Below are 21,607 nucleotides of genomic sequence, written 5' to 3' on the forward strand. Positions count from 1 at the left end.
GAGAGCGTTTAAATGGTAAAACATCCACCTACAGCAGAGTAAAGATGGGGGGTTCTTTCTTTTCTGCTGTTTCTGGGCTTTTGTGGCATTTCTGTGCAGTGCTGCAGATCCTGTGCTTCAATGGGGGCTCCCAGGCAGCCGGGGGCTTCGCTGTGGGCAAGGGGGGACCAGGTTTTGTTCATGTAGGAGCAGCTACAATTATTCCACAGGAAAATTAACAGGTCTTAAAACAATGTGAACAAGACGAAGGCTTGAAGAATTCCATTAAGGCAGGCCATGAGGAACCCCTGCGTCAGCATGTCCTGCCCCAGAGCAGCAGCAGCAGCCGCGTGTGGCAGGGATGGGAGGAGGAAGGGAGGGCGGGGTGGGGGTTTGTTGCTGAGTTTAGACCATGCTTATAAAACCCAGCAACCTCTGCCGACTAGAGATGGATAATATTATAAATGAAGCCGGTCAGGGAAAATACATGTTTCAGCTTTGCAACAATGACAGTCCAAAATTTAGCACTGAACAAGGTGGCTTTTTGTAAGGATCTGTGCTAATGCCAATGAGTGGATTGAAATCTCCTATTTCTCCTCTGGTGACTGCCCACCTTCTAATTATAGCAATTATGGACATTCCAAGTAAAACACAGTTACATTAAGAGTTGAATCGAAGAGCACTGTGATGTAGAGTTAGTTAATGGATTTCCCTATTTGTTGCATATAGATTTCCTTTCCTCTTATTATTGAACTGTTTCTTAAATCTCATATGGAAAATCATCTGTAGTGTAATACAAACTAAATTACCAAGATCTTAATAAATAATTCAAAAATACTTACAGTTCAATTGAAGATTATACTTTTTCTAATAGGAAATTTCTGGGATTTACTCTGGGGAACATGGGAAAGGGGGTGTTACTTTTTTTTTCTATTACATGACCAGATCTGTCAAAAACTTTCATTTGTCTCTGTGTTAGTATTATCCTTGAAATAGGAAGCAACAGGTTAAGTCTTTGGGAGTATTATATAGGATGGAGAAACAGATGACTACATTAAATGGGCTCTTATTTTTTGATTTTCTTGTCATTTTGCTTGGAAATCTGAAGTAGTTGATTTCTTTTAATAAACTAAAATAGGAATTCTTCATTACTAAATATTTTTCAGGCTTTTAATTTGCTCTGACAATCCAGTGAGTATCATGACTCATTTTGAGTTTTAGGGTGTTCAACATAGTACCTAGGCAGGTGTTGATATTTAGGCTGATAGTCAAAGTCAACTGTTTGGCAAAAATTAGTAGCATATTTCTGATTTCCAAGTGTTGTGTTTTTATAATAGCTCTTAATTTCTTTTTTTTTTTTTTTGACAGAGTCCATCTGTATTAACAGTCTCTGTTAAACATGAGATATAGTTCTAAATTCCCATGGCAGAGCGTCTTTTTAATGTCTGTGCTGTAATTTATTTACTTACTGTTCTGGACAGTTGCATTTCAGTGCTTCCAGAGTTGTCAGAGTTGATCCAAGTGACAGATACCTGTCAGTATGTCATTAACCAAGTGTCTTTGCAGTTTTACAAATGTGTCACCAGCCCCACAAGGAGAGTGTCTGTGCTCTTAGGCCGGGTGTGAGGAAGATCAGTGCCAGGACTCTTGACACCCTTTGGCTTTGCCTCATCCTTTCCTCACAAGAGCAATGTGGTGGTGGCTGCGACACAGAGATGAGCAGCTTGGCCAGATCTTAGCTAAGGATCTGAGAACTAAAGCCCCCCTTGGGAATTAATGTGCCCTCTCCTGGCATCAGGCAGCCCTGGGCTGGGGGTTAGTCTGTGCTCTGAGAATCAGAAAATCAGTTCTCTGGAGCCTATGGAGTATCACCAGCATGGTGAGGAGGACTCTTAATTTGTCTTTGTTTTCTGGACAACTCCAAAGCACTGAAAGCAGGATGGCAGGGGCTGTATTGCCAGGCCTCCAGAGCCATGGCCAGTGCAGCTCAGGAAAGCTCCTGCCCAGTGTCCCAGGGCACAGCTTAGCCTAACACTCTCTGGTCTGGCAGGACAGCCATTGCTGCTCTGAGCAGTCAGGGACAGTGGGAGCACAAGGAAAAGCCACCCATCGCTTCCTGAAGGGAGACCCTCAAGTGCCTCAAGATTTAAAAGCCTGTTTTCCCTAGATAAAGTCATCCTGTGTCTGTGGCTGGAATTAGGATGCTGTGCTCTAGTGAATTACAGTGCCCTGGGAAGCCAGCAGTGCCTACCCAGTGTACCTCACTCTGATGGAGCCAAGCAGTGCGTGAGCTCCAGAGCTGCGCTTGCTTAGGAACATTGATAAACCTTCGGACAAAGACACAGTGTGCACATCTAAATCCAAGTCAGGCCAAGGAATAACTGTACTGAGTGATGATCTAGCCTGAACCATGTCTGTCAGCGATACCTGTTACCCTGAGGGGAATGCAGCACTTGACAAAGTGCACAAGAGAAGGCAACAAAATCAAATGAGACAATGAAAATTTTGTTTGATTAAGGAAACATCAGTTACTTTATGGTCTTTACCAAATACACTCATGTTTATTATTCATTTATGCTAATCCAGTGCAAGATAGTAAAAGTACAATCATTCAGTGCTACAAATAATAATAGTGTAATCCATTTACAGAGTGCCTGGATATAATTTCAACTTTTATAGTACAGTGGTATGAAAGTCTTAAGTTAGTTAAATGCACAGCAAGGTGCTGTTATAAATGAAGTCTGTAATTCGTGCTGTTATGTATAAAAATGAACTGTAATAAAACTATACAGAGCCAGAGTTTCAAACCCCCCCACCAGCCTGGCTGAGAGGAAAATTTCACAACACTAGAGCAGTTGAAAAGGAAGTTCTCTCAGCACAGATGTAACCAATAGGTGAGGATTCCACCCCAGGTGGGGTTGGATCTTATCACCGGGACATTAACACTATGATTACTTGATCGCTATCTTCTGATATCTACATCTCAGCTGATAAGGAATTGGACATTCTGGAAACTAAGAATAACTGTTCCAGGAACCAGAGATGGACCATTCATCATCCAAGATGGACAATTCATCACACCCAGGAAAGGCTTTGTGCAGTCCAACTTCAGGACAAGAAAACATCATGGATGTGCTAAACTGCGAGAAGAATAGAATTAATTCGGACTCTGCCCAAGAACTGTATTAGAAGGAACCAGCCGAAGCAACATTTGTGAACTTGGGAGGTCTGATGTGATAGAGGTCAGATCTATACGTGTTCACGCAGCTCCGATCCCGGGCTCGGGGCTGCTTTTCTCGATCGTGGCTTTCTGTGTCACCGATCTTTCGGCCGCGGAATAAAATCTATTTCTTTATTAAATTTAATTTGGCTGAATTTCTTTACTTCAGTGCTAATTGCAGTCCTGGTTAGAATGAACCTCCATTTATGGTTAAGTCACTCATAATGACTTTGCACCCAAGCTAGCCAAGAACCACACAGCCAGACTCCTTATGACATCTTTTAATAATTAATAACCCTGGCATTTCAGTCTCTAGAGAAGCAAGCAGGGTTTGACAAGACGGGAAGACCAAAACTGAGTATCTACCAGTGCTTTGATCCTGGGGGGATCTGTTGGTGTGGCCAGCTTGCTGTTCCCCAGCACTAGGGAGAGACAGAAGGTGGGCTTTGCCCTCAGGGCCAGGGGCTCCAGCCCCAGCAAAGAGCAGTCAGCAACCACACCAGGCTCCTGTCAGAATGGGAGCTGTACCATGACTTAATAACAAGACTGAATAAAAGGAACTAAATCCAGTTTGCCACAGTGTCAAATGTGAGTAGTTGAACTTTTTGCAATAATTTTTTAAGAACATAAACTCCCTTTATGAACCTGAGTTAATTATTTTATGACCAGAGAGGTCTTACACTACTTACGCTAGACTAAAGCATTTCACTGAAGAAAACCATCTCAAAAGGAGGGAGCTTTGCTGGGTTCAGAAAGTGTTTGTCAACCTGCTTGTAAATGTGCACGGAAAAGTCAACCCAGTTTAAGCTCATTACCCCGAGTAATTCAAACCTTGCCACAGCAGGATTTTTGGAGCAGAGAAGCACCAGAGAAAGCCCTGCTCACGTTCAGGGCCATGAAAATGCCATGTGTTCACCCAGCACGTTTCCTCCCTTCATTCAGTGTTCATCTATTGCTGCTGGCATTTACAGGACTTGGGAAAAACATCCGTCCAGTTTGTTGTTTACAGCCGGGAGTGCAACTGCAAAATGGTGAGGGGGGGAGGCGGTGTGGGGAGCCCTGGGGACCATTTCCCCGGGGAAACAATCTCACCTGCTCTGGGGCTCAGGGCCAGGAGACACACGTGCTGCATGGCCTGCACGGGGAATGTGCTCAGGCAAGTTCTGCGGGCACGCTGAAGCCATTTATTTTTATTTTAGCAACACTTAGCATTCTCAAAACAGCCGGATGGAGCTCAAGGACACAGGTAAATAAGCAGAAGCAGCATGATTTGACACAGCTCAAAGTTTCACTCTGCTCTAAAACAAGCTTTTCTTGGTGCAGAAAAAGGGTGAGTGTTTTTTCTTCACCTGCTGAACCAAGAAACAAAATAAGGTGTTTTCCCAACTAAATGAACTGATAACGGGCTTTGTCATGCATCCCTAGCTAATTGGGGCGTGATGAAGTGCATAATTCCAAAGCTATCTAGCCTGAGGGCTTAAAGGAAAGCTTAACTCTGCCTGCAAAGCAGAGTGGCGATAGCTGGTGTGACAACTGCCTATCAGGAGGATGCAGGCTTTCAAACCAGCCTGACACAGGGGCACTATCTGATTGCAGCTCGAATTCTGCCCACAGTCCTGCTGCTGGGTTCAGCAGTTACTCGATGGCCAATAAGGCATTAAAGAGTCACAATGTACAGCTTATTTCAGGAGGAAATATTTTAACAGACCAGGTGTGTGTCATGCATGCGTTAAGAAAACCAGGACACAGCATACCAAATTAAGTTCAGCTACAGTAAAATAATTGTAACAGAGCAATGCTGACCCCCAACTACGGACCAGTGAGACCTGGCTTTTGCTGCACAGGTGAGATTAGGTTTTTCTGGTTTGTTTTCCTTCCTGTTTCCTTGCATATATAAAGCACACATATATAGTATATATTCACATAAATATAGCATATATTTACTATTCAGATGTTTGAGATAAAACCCCAATATTTTAGAGAGAGGTGTCCTTCAAGCTCAGCAGCACAAACTATGGTCTCACAGAAATACAAACTGCAAGAGAAAAATAGCCCCTACTGTGCAACCCTTTCACTTTGTTAGATTGCAATATATTTTCTTATTTTTCATGCGCCGGGTTCGTGTGACCCTGCCAGTATGTAAAAATGGTTGTTGACAGTTTCTTTGTTTTGGTTTTATTACAATGTAATTTATGGGATGCTGAAAGTCTGCAAGTACTTGTACTTGACTGACATTTCTCTGAGAGTCAAAAGATTGCTCTGTATACTTGACTGAGATTAAAATGAGTAGACTGCGTATAGCTGTATCCTCCTTTGAAAGTGCAGGATTGGAAGGCTTCCATTAAATTGTTATTTTCAGTTATTATTAGCTCCTAAATCAGTTAATATAATTCCTTTCCCATAATGAATGCACAGCACTGTAAGCCTAAATGCCATATTTTCTATTGATCTATTTCCACAACCTGTTTAGTGAAATAATTAAAATGATTTACAAGGCTGACCCAATATCTTAGTGGTTTAGTAAATCACGCTGCCATGTGGGAGGCTCAGCTGGTTTTAAAGCACAGCTCGTGGCAGGAGCAGGACCTGAGAGAGGAGCTGTTGTGTCGCACCTGGAGATGTGCCGGGCTCCGGAAACGCCTCCTCCGGCACTCAGGGAGAACAAGGGCTCCAGCTGCTTTGCTCAGCCATCACCCCTGGCCAAAGATGGGGAATTTCTTGGTGCCACCCAGAGAGATCAGAATCTGAGCTGCAGGGAATGTATCTACACCGGCAAGTGGATCATCCCCGTTTTCTACCCCCAGAACTGACTCTGTATATCTGTGTGGGCACCAAAAATGTCTCAGCTGTGGAGTATGATATTTTTACAGGCAACACAATGAGGGAAATTACTATTTCTACCTTCTTTTTTTTTTTTTGTTTTAATTCATAAGAAGAGGACAGCACACAACACACATCTGTGTTTAAATGCCAGGCTTATGGCTCAGTATGATTCAGTAGTGTCAAGACAAAGACACACTTAGGCATTCCCCAGTCCCTTAAAATCCCTAGAAGTCACTCCTCAAGTGATAGGGAGAGTTTCATTAAGATGATCTCCTTGGCACAGGAGCACCTCCTGTAATGATATGAGCTCTCCTGATGCCTCCATGTCTCCCACAGTTCACACAGACAAACACACAGGGCTGACGCTGGTAGGACCACCAGGATATTCCTGTGTTTGTTCCCAGCTCACCTCCCAGTGTTAAGGAAACACCGAGAGCCCTTGGAGCAGGGGCAGAAGGACATTACAGCAGAGCCTGGGAGGAGACACAGCAGCCAGGCTGTGTAGCAAGAGTGGCAAGAGCCAACTAAAAGTACCATTATCAAAAGTGGGTAACAACTCTCTTTCTCATGAAGAGTGTGGATTTTGACAGCTTCAGTCTGGAACAAAAAGGATCGAGGTGACTTCTGGGGATCAGGGCAATGGCTGTAAAGCAAGGAGTGTGCAGCCAGGGTCAGCCCTCCTGGGGTCCCTCAGTGTCCTGCCCTGGCCAGCCATGCTGGGAGAACATCCCTTACACGTGTGTGGACAGGAAGGACACCGACCTCCATCCTGGAAAGACAGAGCCCGTAACTCTGAAATCAGTCAGCTTTGAGACACCTCTTATAATGCATCTACTTGCAATCCCTGAGCAAGCCTCGACCTTGCTTTCAGCATCTAGCACATTTTTTTCGTTCTATTACTTTGAATAATTACAAAAAGAAAAGAAAAAACATCCTATAAAAAAAACTTTTAAATTTGAAGACAGTTGCTGGATGCACTTTGCAGCAGATGTTCTTATCTTCCTTCCCTGACTCTGACCCACAACCAATTCTATTTTGCTTTAAATGGACCTGTAATTTCACAATATGTATTCAGCTGGAAATATTTTTTTTTGTTAAATACCCTTGTGCTGACTGCTCCAGGCTCTGAAAAGAAACACTTCTACCTTGTGACTGTTCCAAAATGTAGGCCTGAAATTTAAAAAAATAGAAGTGTTGGTAAATGGGCTGTAATCATACTGAAGGGCAAGTGAATACTCCTCCTCTAAGGCAGAAGAAAATAAAGGGAAATCTGCTTTGCTTCTGCTGCCTCAATGCTGATAATATTACAGATCAGAGGGCTTTTTTTAGAAAGAAGCCTGCTGTGCTGCAGTGTGTGTTTCAGTGTTGAAATACCTGTAGTCAGGCCCTTAAAGCCACACTTGGACATGTAAATCAGAGCCTTGTTTCGTGTCCCCAGCAGCACCTGGTGTTGCCAGCAGTGGAGGGCCCTGGCAGACACCACCACAAGCACCGGCAGCTCCGGACTCACCACGGGCCAGTGTGCACTGGGAGCAGCATGTCTGTCCTCAGCTGTGCACCTGAGAGCTGCAGGGATGTTACGTGAGAGCTCAGTGCCTGTGACAAACAGCACTGAAGTGATGTGAGGTTCAAAAATGACCTCAGAGAGGGACAGTAACATGCAAACACCCACGTCCTGAGTGCACAGCTGGGTCACTGCCTTCTGCCCCAGGAGAACATCTCCCCCACTTCAGTATCTGCCTGGCCTCAGATTAGTTTTCTTCCAGAACAGGACAACCACAAACCAGAAGGAGCTGGGCAGCTCTGGGGCCAGTGTGTGCCACATGGCTAAAGCTGACAGGGTCCTGAGCAGTGACTTGCTCACTGCCCCGAGCCTGCATGGCATGCACAGCTCTGTTGGTGACTACCAGCTCTGCTGAAGATTATCCCTCTTGGTGACTGCCAGCTCTCTCAGTGATTATCAGTGTGCTTTTACATACAAGTCTGTCCTTTCCTGCAGCTCCTCTGTACACCTGCCAAAGCATCCATCCTTGAGCTTGCTGTAGTCCCAAATAACCGGTGTTCTTCCTGTGGCAGGATCCACCCCTGCAGCACTCCTCATTTCACACTCATGTAACTCTCAGAAATCCTTTAAACCACAGCAACACAGAGTGACTTGAGCTACCTGCTAACTAGGGCTCTGTACTTACTGAGCTGTGGCAAAGCCAAGGAGCCCCTGGCAGCTGTCTGCAAGTGTGCTTTGGGTCAGATATAAGCCTGTGATTAGTTAATTCTGTTTAGAGAATGTACTTAAATTAAACATTTTCTCTCTCCCATTTTCACACACTGTTCTTTAACAAGTATAAGGTGCTTAATAATCTCTACCACCTGAAATAATCACAGGCAGGATGAAAGGTCTCCCCCTCCCACCCTTGCCATTTCATCCCACTGCAAAATGTATAAATTAATTCCATGCTAAAATTAACATATATTGCTGAGGCAAATGAATTGGCATCTCCATGTATATCTGTTAGCTTCCAGCATTTCCTGAGAGGGCTTTCATTTAATTACCAGCCTGACAGCCTAACTCACTCCCGAACTGCAGCCACATTTATTACTTTTATCTCCTTGGACACCTGCCTCCGTGGTTTATCAGATTTCTACTGAAGAGAAGGACAGAATATTTTCTATTGCACCAGGTTATTGTTTCTTTAAAAGGCACTTACTAGAGCCCTGACCTCACACAGGGGGTTGTTTTGGTTAGCTTTGGATGGGCTTTTTTCTTTTTCAATTATCAAAGGACTGCTGCAGCGTTAACCCTCTCACTGGCCCACCACACTCCAGCAGCTCTGAAGAAATGGGACTACAGACAGGGAGCTGAAAGCCTCATCACCAGCTCTGTGCAAGCAGCTGACCACTGCTCATAAGGACTCTGCTTGCAGTGGGAGTCCAAGCCCTCGGATGCTGTGACTGCTTTTCACACTCCCATGGATGAAAACTTCAAGTGGAAAAGCTGAGAGAGCACAGCTCAGTGCCCTCCACTGCAGTCCAGTGAGGGGGATTTAGCTGAATTGCTCTTGATGGTTTGGGTCACACTTTATACAGTCATGGATGTCTCTATAATTGGTTGATAAAACACCAATGTAGGTACAAGGAACGTTATAAAAGTAATGCTGCCTCCATGCATTACCAACATGGTCCCAGGCAGCATTATGGGTTATCAGTACCCTGTGTGAGTATGCACCACTCCATAACAGCTGGGAATCGCAGCTCTCCTTTCAGATTGCTTCAGGCAGCAGCTCAGGACCCTGCTGGTTCAGGTGCTGACTGTGGCAACAGGGCTCCCTCAGCCCAGTTACAACAGACAAATAGTTCCCAGTTGTTTTTCTCTGGGTCACACTACCTGAGACACACAGGTCCCCTGGGCAGCACTCTCGTGAGTAGGTCCAATGTCTGGGACCTGAAGCTGTGTGGTGCAGAGGAGCCCTTCCCGTGTGTACTCAGCAACTGCATCCTTTGGAGGTGCACGAGCAGATTTGCTTTGTTGAAAGGAATGGCTCACTCCTGACAGCCCCAGCACGCTGCTTTCAAAGAGTCTAGCAGGAACAGGGCTTTGCTGAGAGTGATGCTTTTGAGAAGGATGCCTCATTAGAGAGGAAAAATGAGAAATTCTTATCTGTTCCATTAATGAACCTTCTCACTTTCCTGGGATTTCACAGCAGTTGTAACTCCAGGCACGGTGGCTGTTGGGCAGGAAGCACCTGCTGGCTGGGAGCTGTGCAGGACGTGGCTGTGCTGCAGGCACTGACCAGTGTGGCTGGAGCCTCCTGCTCCCAAATGGGTCAGGGTGTCAGAGGCAGTGCCCATGGTCCCAGCCAGAGCCCCCATGAGCTGCAGGGTACCCTCCCCCACCTCTGACCCGAGCACCTGCTGGGAAACACAGCAAAAGATGCTTCAGTGAAACACAAATTACTTTAACATACACCTTTTATTTTCAATACATCTGTATTATATTCAAAATTTAATGAGTTATGTCAATTTTATGTAGTTTAACCAAAACCAAATGAAATAAATTAAACTAGTCAGTCTGCTATAACTCCAATGACTATTATTACTTTCTAATTTATTATTCTTAATCCTCGTTTTTGCATCATACATCCCTATAACGAGCCAATGTTAATTAAGTTTTAAAATAGAATATTCAACAAGATCTAAATGAGACTCAAAGCATAACAAAAGTAATGACTGTGAGACAGACTGTCATGGAATAATACATGAATGCTGAATGGTGGTATTAATTAGTAAATACAAGCTGTTCAGGAGCAGAAGTGGTGCCTGTCATGGTGATGTGTGTTTGGATCATACGTGATCCAGCATGCAGGGAAACCAAATGTCAGCTGCCAAAGCCTCAGCTTTTCTGACTGCTCATTAATGTTTTGGGGAGCAAGTGTTGCTATTTTAGGGGTGCTCTGTGAGGTAAGGCTGGGTAGTTGTAGTTTTAGTAGTTATCTCCAGGTATTCTAGGGTTGCCCATATTTTAAATATTTTAAAACTGATATAGCTTCTTATTTTGACATAAGAATATATTGGTGTTTAAAAAGTGGCCTCCTTAGCTTGTGGTGAAATTGAATTCCTTCAAAAGCCTCTTTTCCCTGATACTGTGATGCAGAAGAGGTTGGTGTATGGGGGAACTGGAGTCCTGTATGCTAAACCAAGCTGCAAACAGGCCCATTTCTTCCAAAAGAGGACACAATTTGTAAACTTTTTTTAATTTATCTTTAACCCTGAAACAGTGAGCTGGAGTCCAACATCACTGTACAGACAGTCTCGGGCTGCCCTCTAGTGTGAGCAGCTGTGGGGACAGGGCATAGCCTGCCAAAAACCTGCCATGTTTCAGTTTTTTTAAAACCCAGCTATTAAATCATTGGGATTTTCTGACAACATTTTTGAATTATTATTTGCTTCTGATTTCTGTGTCACTGAGATTTGGACCATGCTTCCGAGCGCTTTCTTGTTTCTGTCAGGCACAGACAAGCCAGTCTTTTGTCTGCGCCCTGCAGTGGCAGCTGCAATTCGAGATGAGAAGGAGCCAGGACTGCAAGGAAATAATGAACTTTCAGCTGGGAAGGACAGTTTATCAGCTTGGGGCGGGGCAGAACACGATGACAAGCCATGAGTTAAGGGCAAGCTGATAAAGCAGAAAAATTAATGGAAAAATATATGGAAAGAAAACATTTGAGGGATACAGGGCACTTCAAAAGATGCTGCTCTTCAGTCAGCCACAGCAATCTAGAATCAGTCAACCAAGTCCCTAATGCAAGAGTTTGGGCTTACACACACAAATATTGCAAACCTTCCTTTGGCAAACCTACACTGACACGAGATGAAAATTCAGGCTATTCATGTCAATTGCTCCATGTACCCACCGGGATGGACAGCAGATTTAACTCTGCCCACCCACCACCATCCCCCAGACATGACCTGTTCCAGGTTGGGTTTTTCCAGGGAACCCTGAGTACTGACTCCCTGGAAAGGTCCTGGCTGCACAGCCAGTCCTGGGAGGGAACAGGTGTGTTGGGTATGGTCAGCCAAGGGGCCCTAAAACTGCTGGCATGGAGCTCCCTCCAGGCCCAAAGGAGATGTCAGGAGAAGGATGCCACAGCCAGGTGCAGGCAGCAGCTGGTGGGATGATGGCAGGGCTGACACAGACTGAATGGACGCTGCTTCAGCACAGCCATGGGAAGGGGGTGGGAATTACATTATCTGGATAGAGGAAATCAGATCAGAGGGCTTTAAATGGAAATTATTTTCACCAGTACAGATGTCCCTAAGGACCAACTTCAGCTGCTAATACAATTTGGCCAAGAGGAATAAACTATATTGATCTTGAGAGCTCAAATGCTTGCTGAGACAGTCCTTCTAGAGAATTACAGTATTTATTTCCTGCATCACTGACAGTCAGCAAAAGTATAACAGTGATTACAGCCCAGTGACTTTTTGCACACACCAGTTAACTTCACATTCATCTCTCGCTTCAGTTCATAATTACTCTTTTTTAAAAATTCACTGATCTGCTATTCTTGTGTCACACAAATATCTTTAATTATACTGTCTTTGGTCACTTCACATCTCAAGTTTTAGCTTTCTGTGACTGTCACTATAAAGCTCATTCTGTAATTGCTCCACAGCCACCCAGCTCTCCAAAGACACTACTGCCCCCAGCCTGGCCTATACACAGCCCATCTCTGCAGCTCAGCAGCCCCAACAGGTACAGCAATATCCTCCCCTACCCTACTCAGGTAGATTGTGTCCATGGAAGAAGTTTGCATGGGTGTGGGGGGGGTGTTAGTATTTTTGGAGAGCAATAAATAAAGCCACATAGATTTAATTGGATAAGAAATGCCAATGCTGGCACCTATAACATGGTATTAATAATCTATGTCAGGGAATTTTATCCCTACAAACCTATTCCAAGGTGATTTACTCAAAGTAAAAAGCTTCAAAACTCTAAGACAGGGTGCTGCACATCCCGAAACACGCATTACAGTTACTTTTTTAGCATATTTCCACATCACTTTATATTTACCTCTTATCCATCTTTCCTCGTTTCTCTGAGCCTTCTTTTTCTTATCTACAAACTGCCTTTGCCTATTCTGTGGTTTCTCAGTTTCTTCACCTATTCTTTTTCATGTTTATTTGATGTGACACAGAGCCTTCTTGCTGGGACACACACTAATGCTGATCTCTCTCCCTCAGACATTGTATCTGAAGATAAATTGTGGAATGAAGATGTAGAGCTGTTGGAACAGACTGGTTTCCCCAGGCACCAGTTTAGCTTGGATCATTGGATTTACAACACCAGCACCGCCAACACTGATTTGACTATTAATCCCTGAAGAGCCCTAAGAATTGCAGCATAAATCCAGTGAAGGAGCACTCATATGGCCCTAAAGACCCATAGCTCTTATCCTGGTACTCCATTCATGAAAATTGATCTTCTCGTAGTAGCAATGACAACTCAAGGAGTCCATGCTTTGTAAAACCAAGAGATCCACTTGCTGTGGTAATGTACTTAACTGCCAGGAGGTCTGTGATACAAACCAGCTGCTGTTCATGCTTAGTACTCTGCAGAGACTGGCCCTTTCTCCTTTACACACGTCCAGAGAGGTCTACTATTTCATACTGGGGATCACTTTAGTATCTTTGTGCCCCACAACACCACTCAACAAAATCATCACGTTTCCTATACCCTGCCTCAGTAACTCCCTCCCCAAATATCCTTTTCCAAGCAGTGCTTAATTATCTGCTAAGCCAATATTGACATGTGACAAGAATATAAATCTCTTCTGTATTTGGAGAACAATCATGCCTGAGCAGAGGCTGCAGGAGTTGGGACTGGGCTGGCAAGGAAAAAGAACTGGACACTGGTTTCAAGATACTTCTGTGTTGTAAGTGAGCAGGACTCTGTCCTATCCCGGGAGGAAAGAGGCCCTGATGTGTCAGAGCATGTAAAGCTCGCAGTGATTGGCATCTTCCTATGTCTTGACCTTGATTGCTAGAAACATGAGGGCTGGTTTTAACCAAAGATCTCATGTTGCTGGGTGTGCAGTTCCAGGAACAGATCTGTTACTTGATGAGAACAGAGCCAGGCACTGCCTGCAGCGGCAGCCAGGGCTACGGCTGGAGAGGCCTTGTAGGACTGCACGGGACTAGGAAAAACTTCTCTCTCCTACCAAGGGAAGTGGGATAGCAGGAACTTTGGTAAGGGCAGAGAGGACCTGCTCCTGCCGTGGCCCCCAGAGCTTGGGCGGTTGCTGGCTCCAGTACCACATCTGTAAATCCTGGGAGAAATTTCCAGAACAAAGGAGGCAACAAAAGAGGGAGATGAGGAGACTGCAGGATGGAAACATAGAAATGTCTATCCTAGCATCTGTGGTAGGAGTGACCGCAGGATGAGAGAGAAGTGAGGATTGACGTGGCCAGGCTGCCCATCACGAGAGTCCAGACTCCGCTGTTACTATGGGAAGGACACTAACACGTCAATATTCCAACAACAGACTCGTGTACTCCGTGTGTCCATGACCATGCTCAGGTGGTGGATGACTACAGAAAATGGCCTGTGTTACAGAAGGTATGACTGACAGGGCTTTTTAAAAAGAAGTTCCCCCATGATAGTAAATGAAATATCTGCTGCTCAGTGTCTCCCAATTTAGAGAATTTATCAGTACAAGAGCAGTAAATACCAGCCAGATCAATAGAACAGCTCCCCTCACGGGAGCCCGCCGCGTTCCGCGGGCGGCGCCGCCGCCTTGTGGCCGGCACGGGGAGCGCCCCTGTGCGCAGGCGCGCCCGCCCGTCATCGCCCCGCGCGGGCTGCGCCGCGGCGTCATGGAGGGTGAGGGGAGCGGGGAGAGAGAGGGACGGGGGACAGGGAGGGTGAGGGGAGCGGGGAGAGGGAGGGACGGGGGGACAGGGAGGGTGAGGGGAGCGGGGAGAGGGAGGGACGGGGGACAGGGAGGGTGAGGGGAGCGGGGAGAGAGAGGGACGGGGGGACAGGGAGGGTGAGGGGAGCGGGGAGAGAGAGGGACGGGGGACAGGGAGGGTGAGGGGAGCGGGGAGAGAGAGGGACGGGGGACAGGGAGGGTGAGGGGAGCGGGGAGAGAGAGGGACGGGGGGACAGGGAGGGTGAGGGGAGCGGGGAGAGAGGACGGGGGACAGGGAGGTGAGGGAGCGGGAGAGGGGGACGGGGGACAGGGAGGGTGAGGGGAGCGGGGGAGAGAGAGGGACGGGGGACAGGGAGGGTGAGGGGAGCGGGGAGAGAGAGGGACGGGGGGACAGGGAGGGTGAGGGAGCGGGGAGAGAGAGGGACGGGGGGACAGGGAGGGTGAGGGGAGCGGGGAGAGAGAGGGACGGGGGACAGGGAGGGTGAGGGGAGCGGGGAGACGGGTGGAGGGTGAGGGATGGAGGGAGAGCGTGCTGGATGAGGGATGGATAAAGGGTGAGGGATGGATAAAGGGTGAGGGATGCAGGGTGGGCGGTGGAAGGTGAGGGATGGGGCGGGCGCCGGTGGCAGTGCGGGGCGAGGGTGGAGGGTGAGGGATGGGGTGAGCGCCCGCCCCCGCTGACCCTGCGCCGCCGTGCCTTGCAGGGCAGCTGTACCGCCGGCTGCCGCCCGAGGAGGCCGGGGAGCTGCGCCTACAGGTACCGACCTGCCCCGGCCCGCGGGGCCCGGAACTCCACGCCGGGGGTTACCTGGCGATTCCCACTCCTACGCGGTCCTTTAAACCCCGTTAGGCACCGAAGCGCCGGGGGTCGGTTGAGTCCCCGGTTTCCCCTGTAAATCCCCCTCGGAACTCGCCGTTTCAAACGAAATGCAAAAAAGAGCTTTTCCTCCAAAATGCGAGTCCGACTCCGGGCCGGAGCCGGGGCCGAGCTGTGTCCGCGCTCGGCACTGCAGGCGGGGCTTCGGAGTGGGAACATCTCCCTCCACTGGCACTGACGGGAAGATCTCCCATTCCCACGGAGATTTTGCCGACTTGATAAAACCACTAGTCAGCAGCAAGTTTTAATTTAATTAAAATGTACTATTTTAAAGTGTCCTTTCATATGTCTTTAGCCCCAGGGCTCAGAAAAAGCCAAGACATTTGTACATGCCTTCCTGAAGCGTAGTATGCCCAAAATGAAAGATGAAGCTATCCAGGATATGTTAACTCGGAAAGCTGTAGTTCTTGAGCATTATCCCAAAAAAAAGACCAAGCAAAAGAGGAAGAAGACAAAAGGTTTTACTGCCAAGCAGAGGAGAGAGCTGCGTCTGTTTGAAATTGAACCTGAACAGCAAAGGTAAGACCTTGAATGTCTTCTTTGTGTAGTGAAGTACATCAGAAGTGTATAAAAGCAGCAGCACATGCATGTGGATAGGAATCCTTCAGTATGTAAAGTCACACTACTTGTGGCATTTCACCATGAGAAAAAGAGTTCTCTTGTCTGTATAGGTGCAAGATTCATTTCTGTGCATTTCATTTTGTGTACCTGAATATGACAACAAATCAAACCCAAACACAATTCCCTCTGATTTCAGTTTTCAAAGTTGGACTGTCTGTGACCAGAGAGTAAAAATTCTGCATAAGGTCCCTTGAATTGATCATGTTGAATGAAGCCCCAGCTTTGCTAACAAAGTAAGCAAGGAGATAAAAGAGTAGAAAAAAAAGTAGAAATCTCTTCAGTCTTAGCCTGATTCTCTAAAACACATGACTGTTTTGGGTTGGTAGAGAGGAGCATACTTTGTGCTTGTTTTATAAAGTAAACCAGCTATTTGGAGTGGGTCACCTTGCAGGGTAACTTAAGGTTATGTAACTTACAAATGTCAGTCTTAACTCTGTGGAAATACAGACTACTTCAATAATCAACCAATGGATGTTTCATAACTAAGTTTTGTATGATACTTTTGATCTCTTTTTACTGCAGATATGCCATCTTCCTCCCACTCCATGAGCTGTGGAAACAGTACATCAGAGACCTGTGCCATGGACTCAAACCTGATGCGTACGTTGACATATTTTAAATTTAGTCTGGGTTTTATACAGTAGATGCTTCCAGTTTTATTGAGTTACTGCTTGAAACTCTACAGTTGATAAGTACTATTTCTGTAAGCTTTGACCATGATTACAACAATCATGGTCACATTTTGTAAACCTGACAGTTCATAGGATTTTTTTCCCTCCTTTTTGATCCCATTCTCCTCTTCAAGGCAACCCCATATGATTCAGGGCAAGCTGCTAAAAGCTGATCTCCATGGAGCCATTGTTACAGGTATTCTGTTTGTTTGCTTGTATAACATCATCTGCAGTTAAGTAATGCTTAACTTCACTTAAGTAGTTCAGGTGCTTATTTTTAAATTCTTTTCAGTATTGTTAACTCTAGAATCACATAGTTGAGATCATATTTCTTTCCTTAAAATGCTAATTGCTTTACAACTACTCTTGAAAATCATATTGTTGTTTGCAAAGGTTAACTGCACATTTTACCAGTGATTACTGTAACTTCTTTATTTCAGAATACTGCAGACTAATTTTTAAAATCATGAGGCAACAGGAGAAGGGCAAATAAACTCCATCTGAAATTTTCTAATACATACTTCTGTTCTTGCAGTTACAAAATCAAAGTGCCCCTCTTATGTTGGGATAACAGGAATCATTCTACAGGAATTTAAACATGTCTTCAAAATTATCACTAAAGAGGACAAGTTAAAAGGTATATAAGAATTTTTTTTCAGTTCTTTTCACGACTTGAATCATAAAAAAAATCCTTGATCACACTCTTCATTTTGCACCTCTTGAGTACATTGGTTTATATCAGTGGTTTTGGCTTTGCGTAGAGTGGCAGAAGTCACCACCCAGCAGCCCAATATCTTACCAAAACCAGATCTCATTAGAAATGAGCAATTTAAAAAAAGTGCAGCACTTAACTGTATGCTCCTGTAAGAGGACTAACTTCGGTAATTCCAGTTAAATTTGGAGACTTGGGTTATTTTTCTTCTCTTGATAAAGTATAAAAACCTTGAAATGTGTCAAGGCTCAAATCTCCAGGTGAATAACATCCCCTGGTATGTCAGTGTATTTTCATAACAGGGATTTATGTTAGCCAACTTTGGTCAGTTTGTGTCTCTTTGCATTTTCAGTTGTTCCCAAACTTAACAACGTATTTAGCTTGGAGCTTGATGGATTCATTTCCTACATCTATGGAAGCAAGTTCCTGCTCAGAGCAAGTGAGCGATCTGCAAAAAAATTCAAGTTGAAAGGAACTATTGACCTATAATTTCATGGAAAGTCAGAAGCATTCACAGAAATGTCTGCTGTTTTCCTGCAGTTCAAAGACCAGGTTTTCTGGCAGATGGAAAAAGCAACAGCCATGTGAAATATTTATAAAGCATTTCTTCTTAATGAAGAATGAGCAGTATCTGCTGTCTTTAAGCAGTCTCAGACTGTTGAAATTGGTTGTATGTTTTGTTATTGGTATATAATATTCTGGCTTTTATTAAAGTTATATGATTAGTATTAATTATCTGACTTCTGTTTCAGTGTATAATTGTGAATTTGTACAGTGAAAATTAGATTTTGTAACTCTGTAATAAATGTTACTGTTGTATAAATTGGTCTTTAGCTGCCTGTTATATGTTGGCAGTGAGACTGCAGGTGCTGACAGCTGCTTTTTATAATCATTGTGCCTGGGCCAACATCAGCATCTCTGCCTGCTGCAGGCACATGCAAGTAAATTGTTTCAGCTGACAGGTTTTACCTTGAGTGTCTCCTTCCCTGGGGTTGATGCTCTTACAGAGAGACCAGGTGTGTGTAATGTAACCATGCCAAACGTGCCACACAGCCCTGCAAGGTGTCTGTCCCCCAGTGCTCACTAACACCCTGCTACTTTGAGGTTAACTGAGATATGTCTGTACAATAAATATACACTGTCATGGCAGAGTGCAGGGAACACATCAGAGGGAAGGAAGCACTTGAAGCTAGAAATTCACAGATGTGACCCTGTTCAATCTTGTATTTCAGTTACCCATGGAATTGCCTTGTGAATGTTTAACCTCTGTCCACAGAGCTATTGTGCTTCAGGTATCCTCAGCCCCTTCACATTTTTTACTGTACACTTCATTTTTGATTGCCCAGATTACAATCTCTCATTGACTAGGTAGGTTTGACATGTTTGGGCGGTGGAAGTGACCCCTGTATTTAGATTGCTTAACATTTTTCTGTTATAAAAGTGCTTCTATGGTGGTTTTGTTACAAACGTAATTTTCAGAAGCTTTTAATCAATTTCAATATCAAATGAAAGACTTGTACCTGGGAAAAGTTCTTCCCTGTCACCTTTCAAGCATTTGTAGCCAACCAGGGTCATTTCTTTAAATAGAACACAGCTGTTCCTCACATAATCACACCCCAAAGCTGAGTAACTGGGGTTGGGAGGGCAGTCAGAGCTCATCACCACCTCCACCCCCAGTCCTACAAAAACACTTAACTGGCCTCCAAAGCTCCCACTTGGTGCAGAAATAAAAATCTTTGTTGCAATTATATTATAACCTTGAAATGGGGAAAACAGTGTTTTTGCTATTTTATATGAGGAAATAGTCATTTTACACCAATGAGAATTTTTATCTGTGAAGTAAGAACAATATGTGTTCAAGTTGTAGACACAAGTTATTATTCTACCTTGCACCCATTACTCCTTTCAACATTCTCTAAAATCTCTCGGTTTCCTGTGAGAGGTCAGAAGGAAAAACAAACAAAGCTGTAGAAAGCATAAATCATAGCAGAAACTTTCGGGACAATGACCTAGTTTCAATTTTGCTCATAGCCTTCAGTGTAACATCTAATTAAGACATCTGTTAAATGCCTATAATATTAAATTAATAGGGGGAAGCTAATGGAACTTTATTGGCATAGTCCAGTTAATTAACATTAAGGGCCTTTAATGGAGGGCTTAAAGAGGCATTAATGGGGATGCCATACAAATCGGAATTAGGCACAATCATGTCTCATTGTGCTGTGAAGGACATAACATGTTCTACCATATGGGCACATAGATGAGCACGATACAGCTTCCCATAGCTACTGGTGCTTCCATTTTTTAAACTATTTCAGCAACCACAAAAACAAATGCTGCCTTGGCAGTGCCTTGGTAAAAGCAATGCTTTCATTATTTACAGTGAAGAGTACCCAGGAGATGTCAAAGGGCTCCCCAGGTAATCCCAGGCTAGTGGCACAGAGAGACAGGTGACAAATAAACAGTAACAAGAGCTGAACAGCCCAGGCATTCAGTATCCTTTACTGCAGCTGGTAAATCACCTGAGAGGCGTTTTTGCAATGCCTCCAGGTGTTCCAAACAGCCCCATAACTCACTGCAGCTGAATCACCCTGCAGAGCTGGGATCACTGCCCACCCCCCAGCAAATGGGAAGGGCTCTGTGCAGGGCTCTCTGGTCACTTTTCCTAGAACACATGAAACTCCCCAGGGCCTTGTCAAGGACCTGCCTTAGAAACTGGGAAATGTGAAAATGACGGCTCACCTGTCCTCCCCCGCCCATTCATGGCCATTCCCTGTCTCTTCATTGGCTGAGACAGTAACTACTTAATTGGAAAATTGGAGAACTAATCACAGCTGTCGCTAATATGCTTTGTCCTTCATATGTTCCAACTCTGGATTGCACTCAGCAGAGACACGTTTTCTGTAATGATTTTTACACCTGAACTCTCACTAACCAGGGAATAATGAACAGCAGTGAGCAATGTCTCACTACCTTACACACATTTCTGCTTTCCTATTACTGTGTATGCATATTCATAACTAATATGAACTAAAACAATTGTAAGCAATTTAGTTACTGAATTTTGAACGCTTAAGCAAGAATAGAAAAACAAAAATCCCACAATTTCTTTCAAACCTCAGAATAATTCACTGTAGGAAATGTTTGAAATTAAAGCCAAGTCACATCCAAGAAAACACATGGGCTATTCTCTTTGAGGGGGATTTCCTCTAAAAAATGTGTTAGACAGCAATATAGCAGAAACCCTCACAAACTGTCTGTGGCTGACAAACTCATATTAAATCACTGAAATAACAGCAGCATGTAGCTGATGCTAACTCTATATATTCAATTCATTCCGTGTTTTAGAGATGTGTAAGAGAGAGCATAAAATTCTGATCCAGACCATGCTTTCAGGAAACAGCAGCAGTATTTTCTCAAAACTAGGGTGGTCCTGATTTTGTCTGAACAGGGCAGTCCCTCAGCCCCTTACTAGAACAGCTCCATGTGCCCATTCCCCATAACAAATGCTCACCATTCCTGCTGTTATACAACCCAAAACCTGATCAAGCCTGTCACACCACAACATTCACCAGCCCATGGTCCCACATACCGAGCCCAATTATACAGCAACAGCTGATTCCGTGGAATTTCACACAGGTTTGACCTACCTTTGTCTCCTGCTCCCCGTCCTTAATTCTGTCATTCCTATGGTGACTCCAGTTCTAAGTCACTGTCCCTAAAGTGTGTGATGAAAATGTATTATTTTGGTAAGGCAGAAATTTCCCTCAGTGTACTGGTTTAATTAAATCAATAAGCAAATGTGAAAAATAGAGGATCTATAAAACAGAGGATCTGCTGCTGAGAGGAGCAGTTACATCTGGCAAACACAAACCTCCTGGGCTGCAGAACAAGCAGTACCTGATACTCTACCTGCAGATGGGTTTTGATACCTACCTCTGCAGGCTCTGCCTGTTGGATAGAGATTATGGAAAACTACAGAGAACCCAGCAACGCTTAATACTGAATTAAGAGCTCTCCCTGTTATGAGAGCTCTCAGCTGCTTTCTACTATTAGTCAGATAAGGCACAGTACCTTATAAGCATGAAGAAAAGAAAAAATGAATACACAATTAGCTAAAATAATATAACTGATAGGAAAAGGCACAGCCTAAACTTTACAGTCTATCTCTCCCTGCTCCCCAGCCTGTTTTAGGCTATTCCTTTTTTTCATTCTGCTAGGAACTACTCCCATATTGCCAAACCACACTGATTTAAAACATGTTATTTTCATATACTTTCA

The 21,607-nt window shown here is 44.6% G+C and overlaps 1 protein-coding gene and 1 long non-coding RNA gene across 2 annotated transcripts; one reads left to right on the forward strand and one right to left on the reverse strand.

The window, feature by feature from the left end:
• Positions 1–6,101: 6,101 nt before the first annotated feature.
• On the reverse strand, positions 6,102–15,450 carry LOC104687436. The gene is made up of 2 exons (XR_751512.4): positions 15,254–15,450; positions 6,102–9,931 (listed from the first exon to the last, which is right to left on the reverse strand). It is a non-coding gene; the product is annotated as an uncharacterized LOC104687436 (long non-coding RNA).
• Positions 14,354–18,149, forward strand: POP4 (POP4 homolog, ribonuclease P/MRP subunit). Its single transcript, XM_039558338.1, has 7 exons — positions 14,354–14,396; positions 15,150–15,202; positions 15,618–15,841; positions 16,466–16,543; positions 16,749–16,810; positions 17,150–17,251; positions 17,679–18,149. The coding sequence occupies exons 1-7, from the start codon at positions 14,390–14,392 to the stop codon at positions 17,813–17,815; spliced, it is 663 nt and encodes a 220-aa protein (XP_039414272.1). The 5' UTR covers positions 14,354–14,389; the 3' UTR covers positions 17,816–18,149.
• The last annotated feature ends 3,458 nt before the right edge of the window (positions 18,150–21,607 follow it).

The sequence above is a fragment of the Corvus cornix genome, chromosome 11 (genome assembly GCF_000738735.6).
Source record: "Corvus cornix cornix isolate S_Up_H32 chromosome 11, ASM73873v5, whole genome shotgun sequence".
Classification (NCBI taxonomy): domain Eukaryota; kingdom Metazoa; phylum Chordata; class Aves; order Passeriformes; family Corvidae; genus Corvus; species Corvus cornix.

Excerpts from the sequence above, each read along its gene's own strand:
- POP4 (XM_039558338.1), top strand. Across the intron at positions 15,842-16,465 it reads ATTGAACCTGAACAGCAAAG|ATATGCCATCTTCCTCCCAC; the intron begins GTAAGACCTTGA and ends TTTTTACTGCAG. Across the intron at positions 17,252-17,678 it reads TAAAGAGGACAAGTTAAAAG|TTGTTCCCAAACTTAACAAC; the intron begins GTATATAAGAAT and ends TTGCATTTTCAG.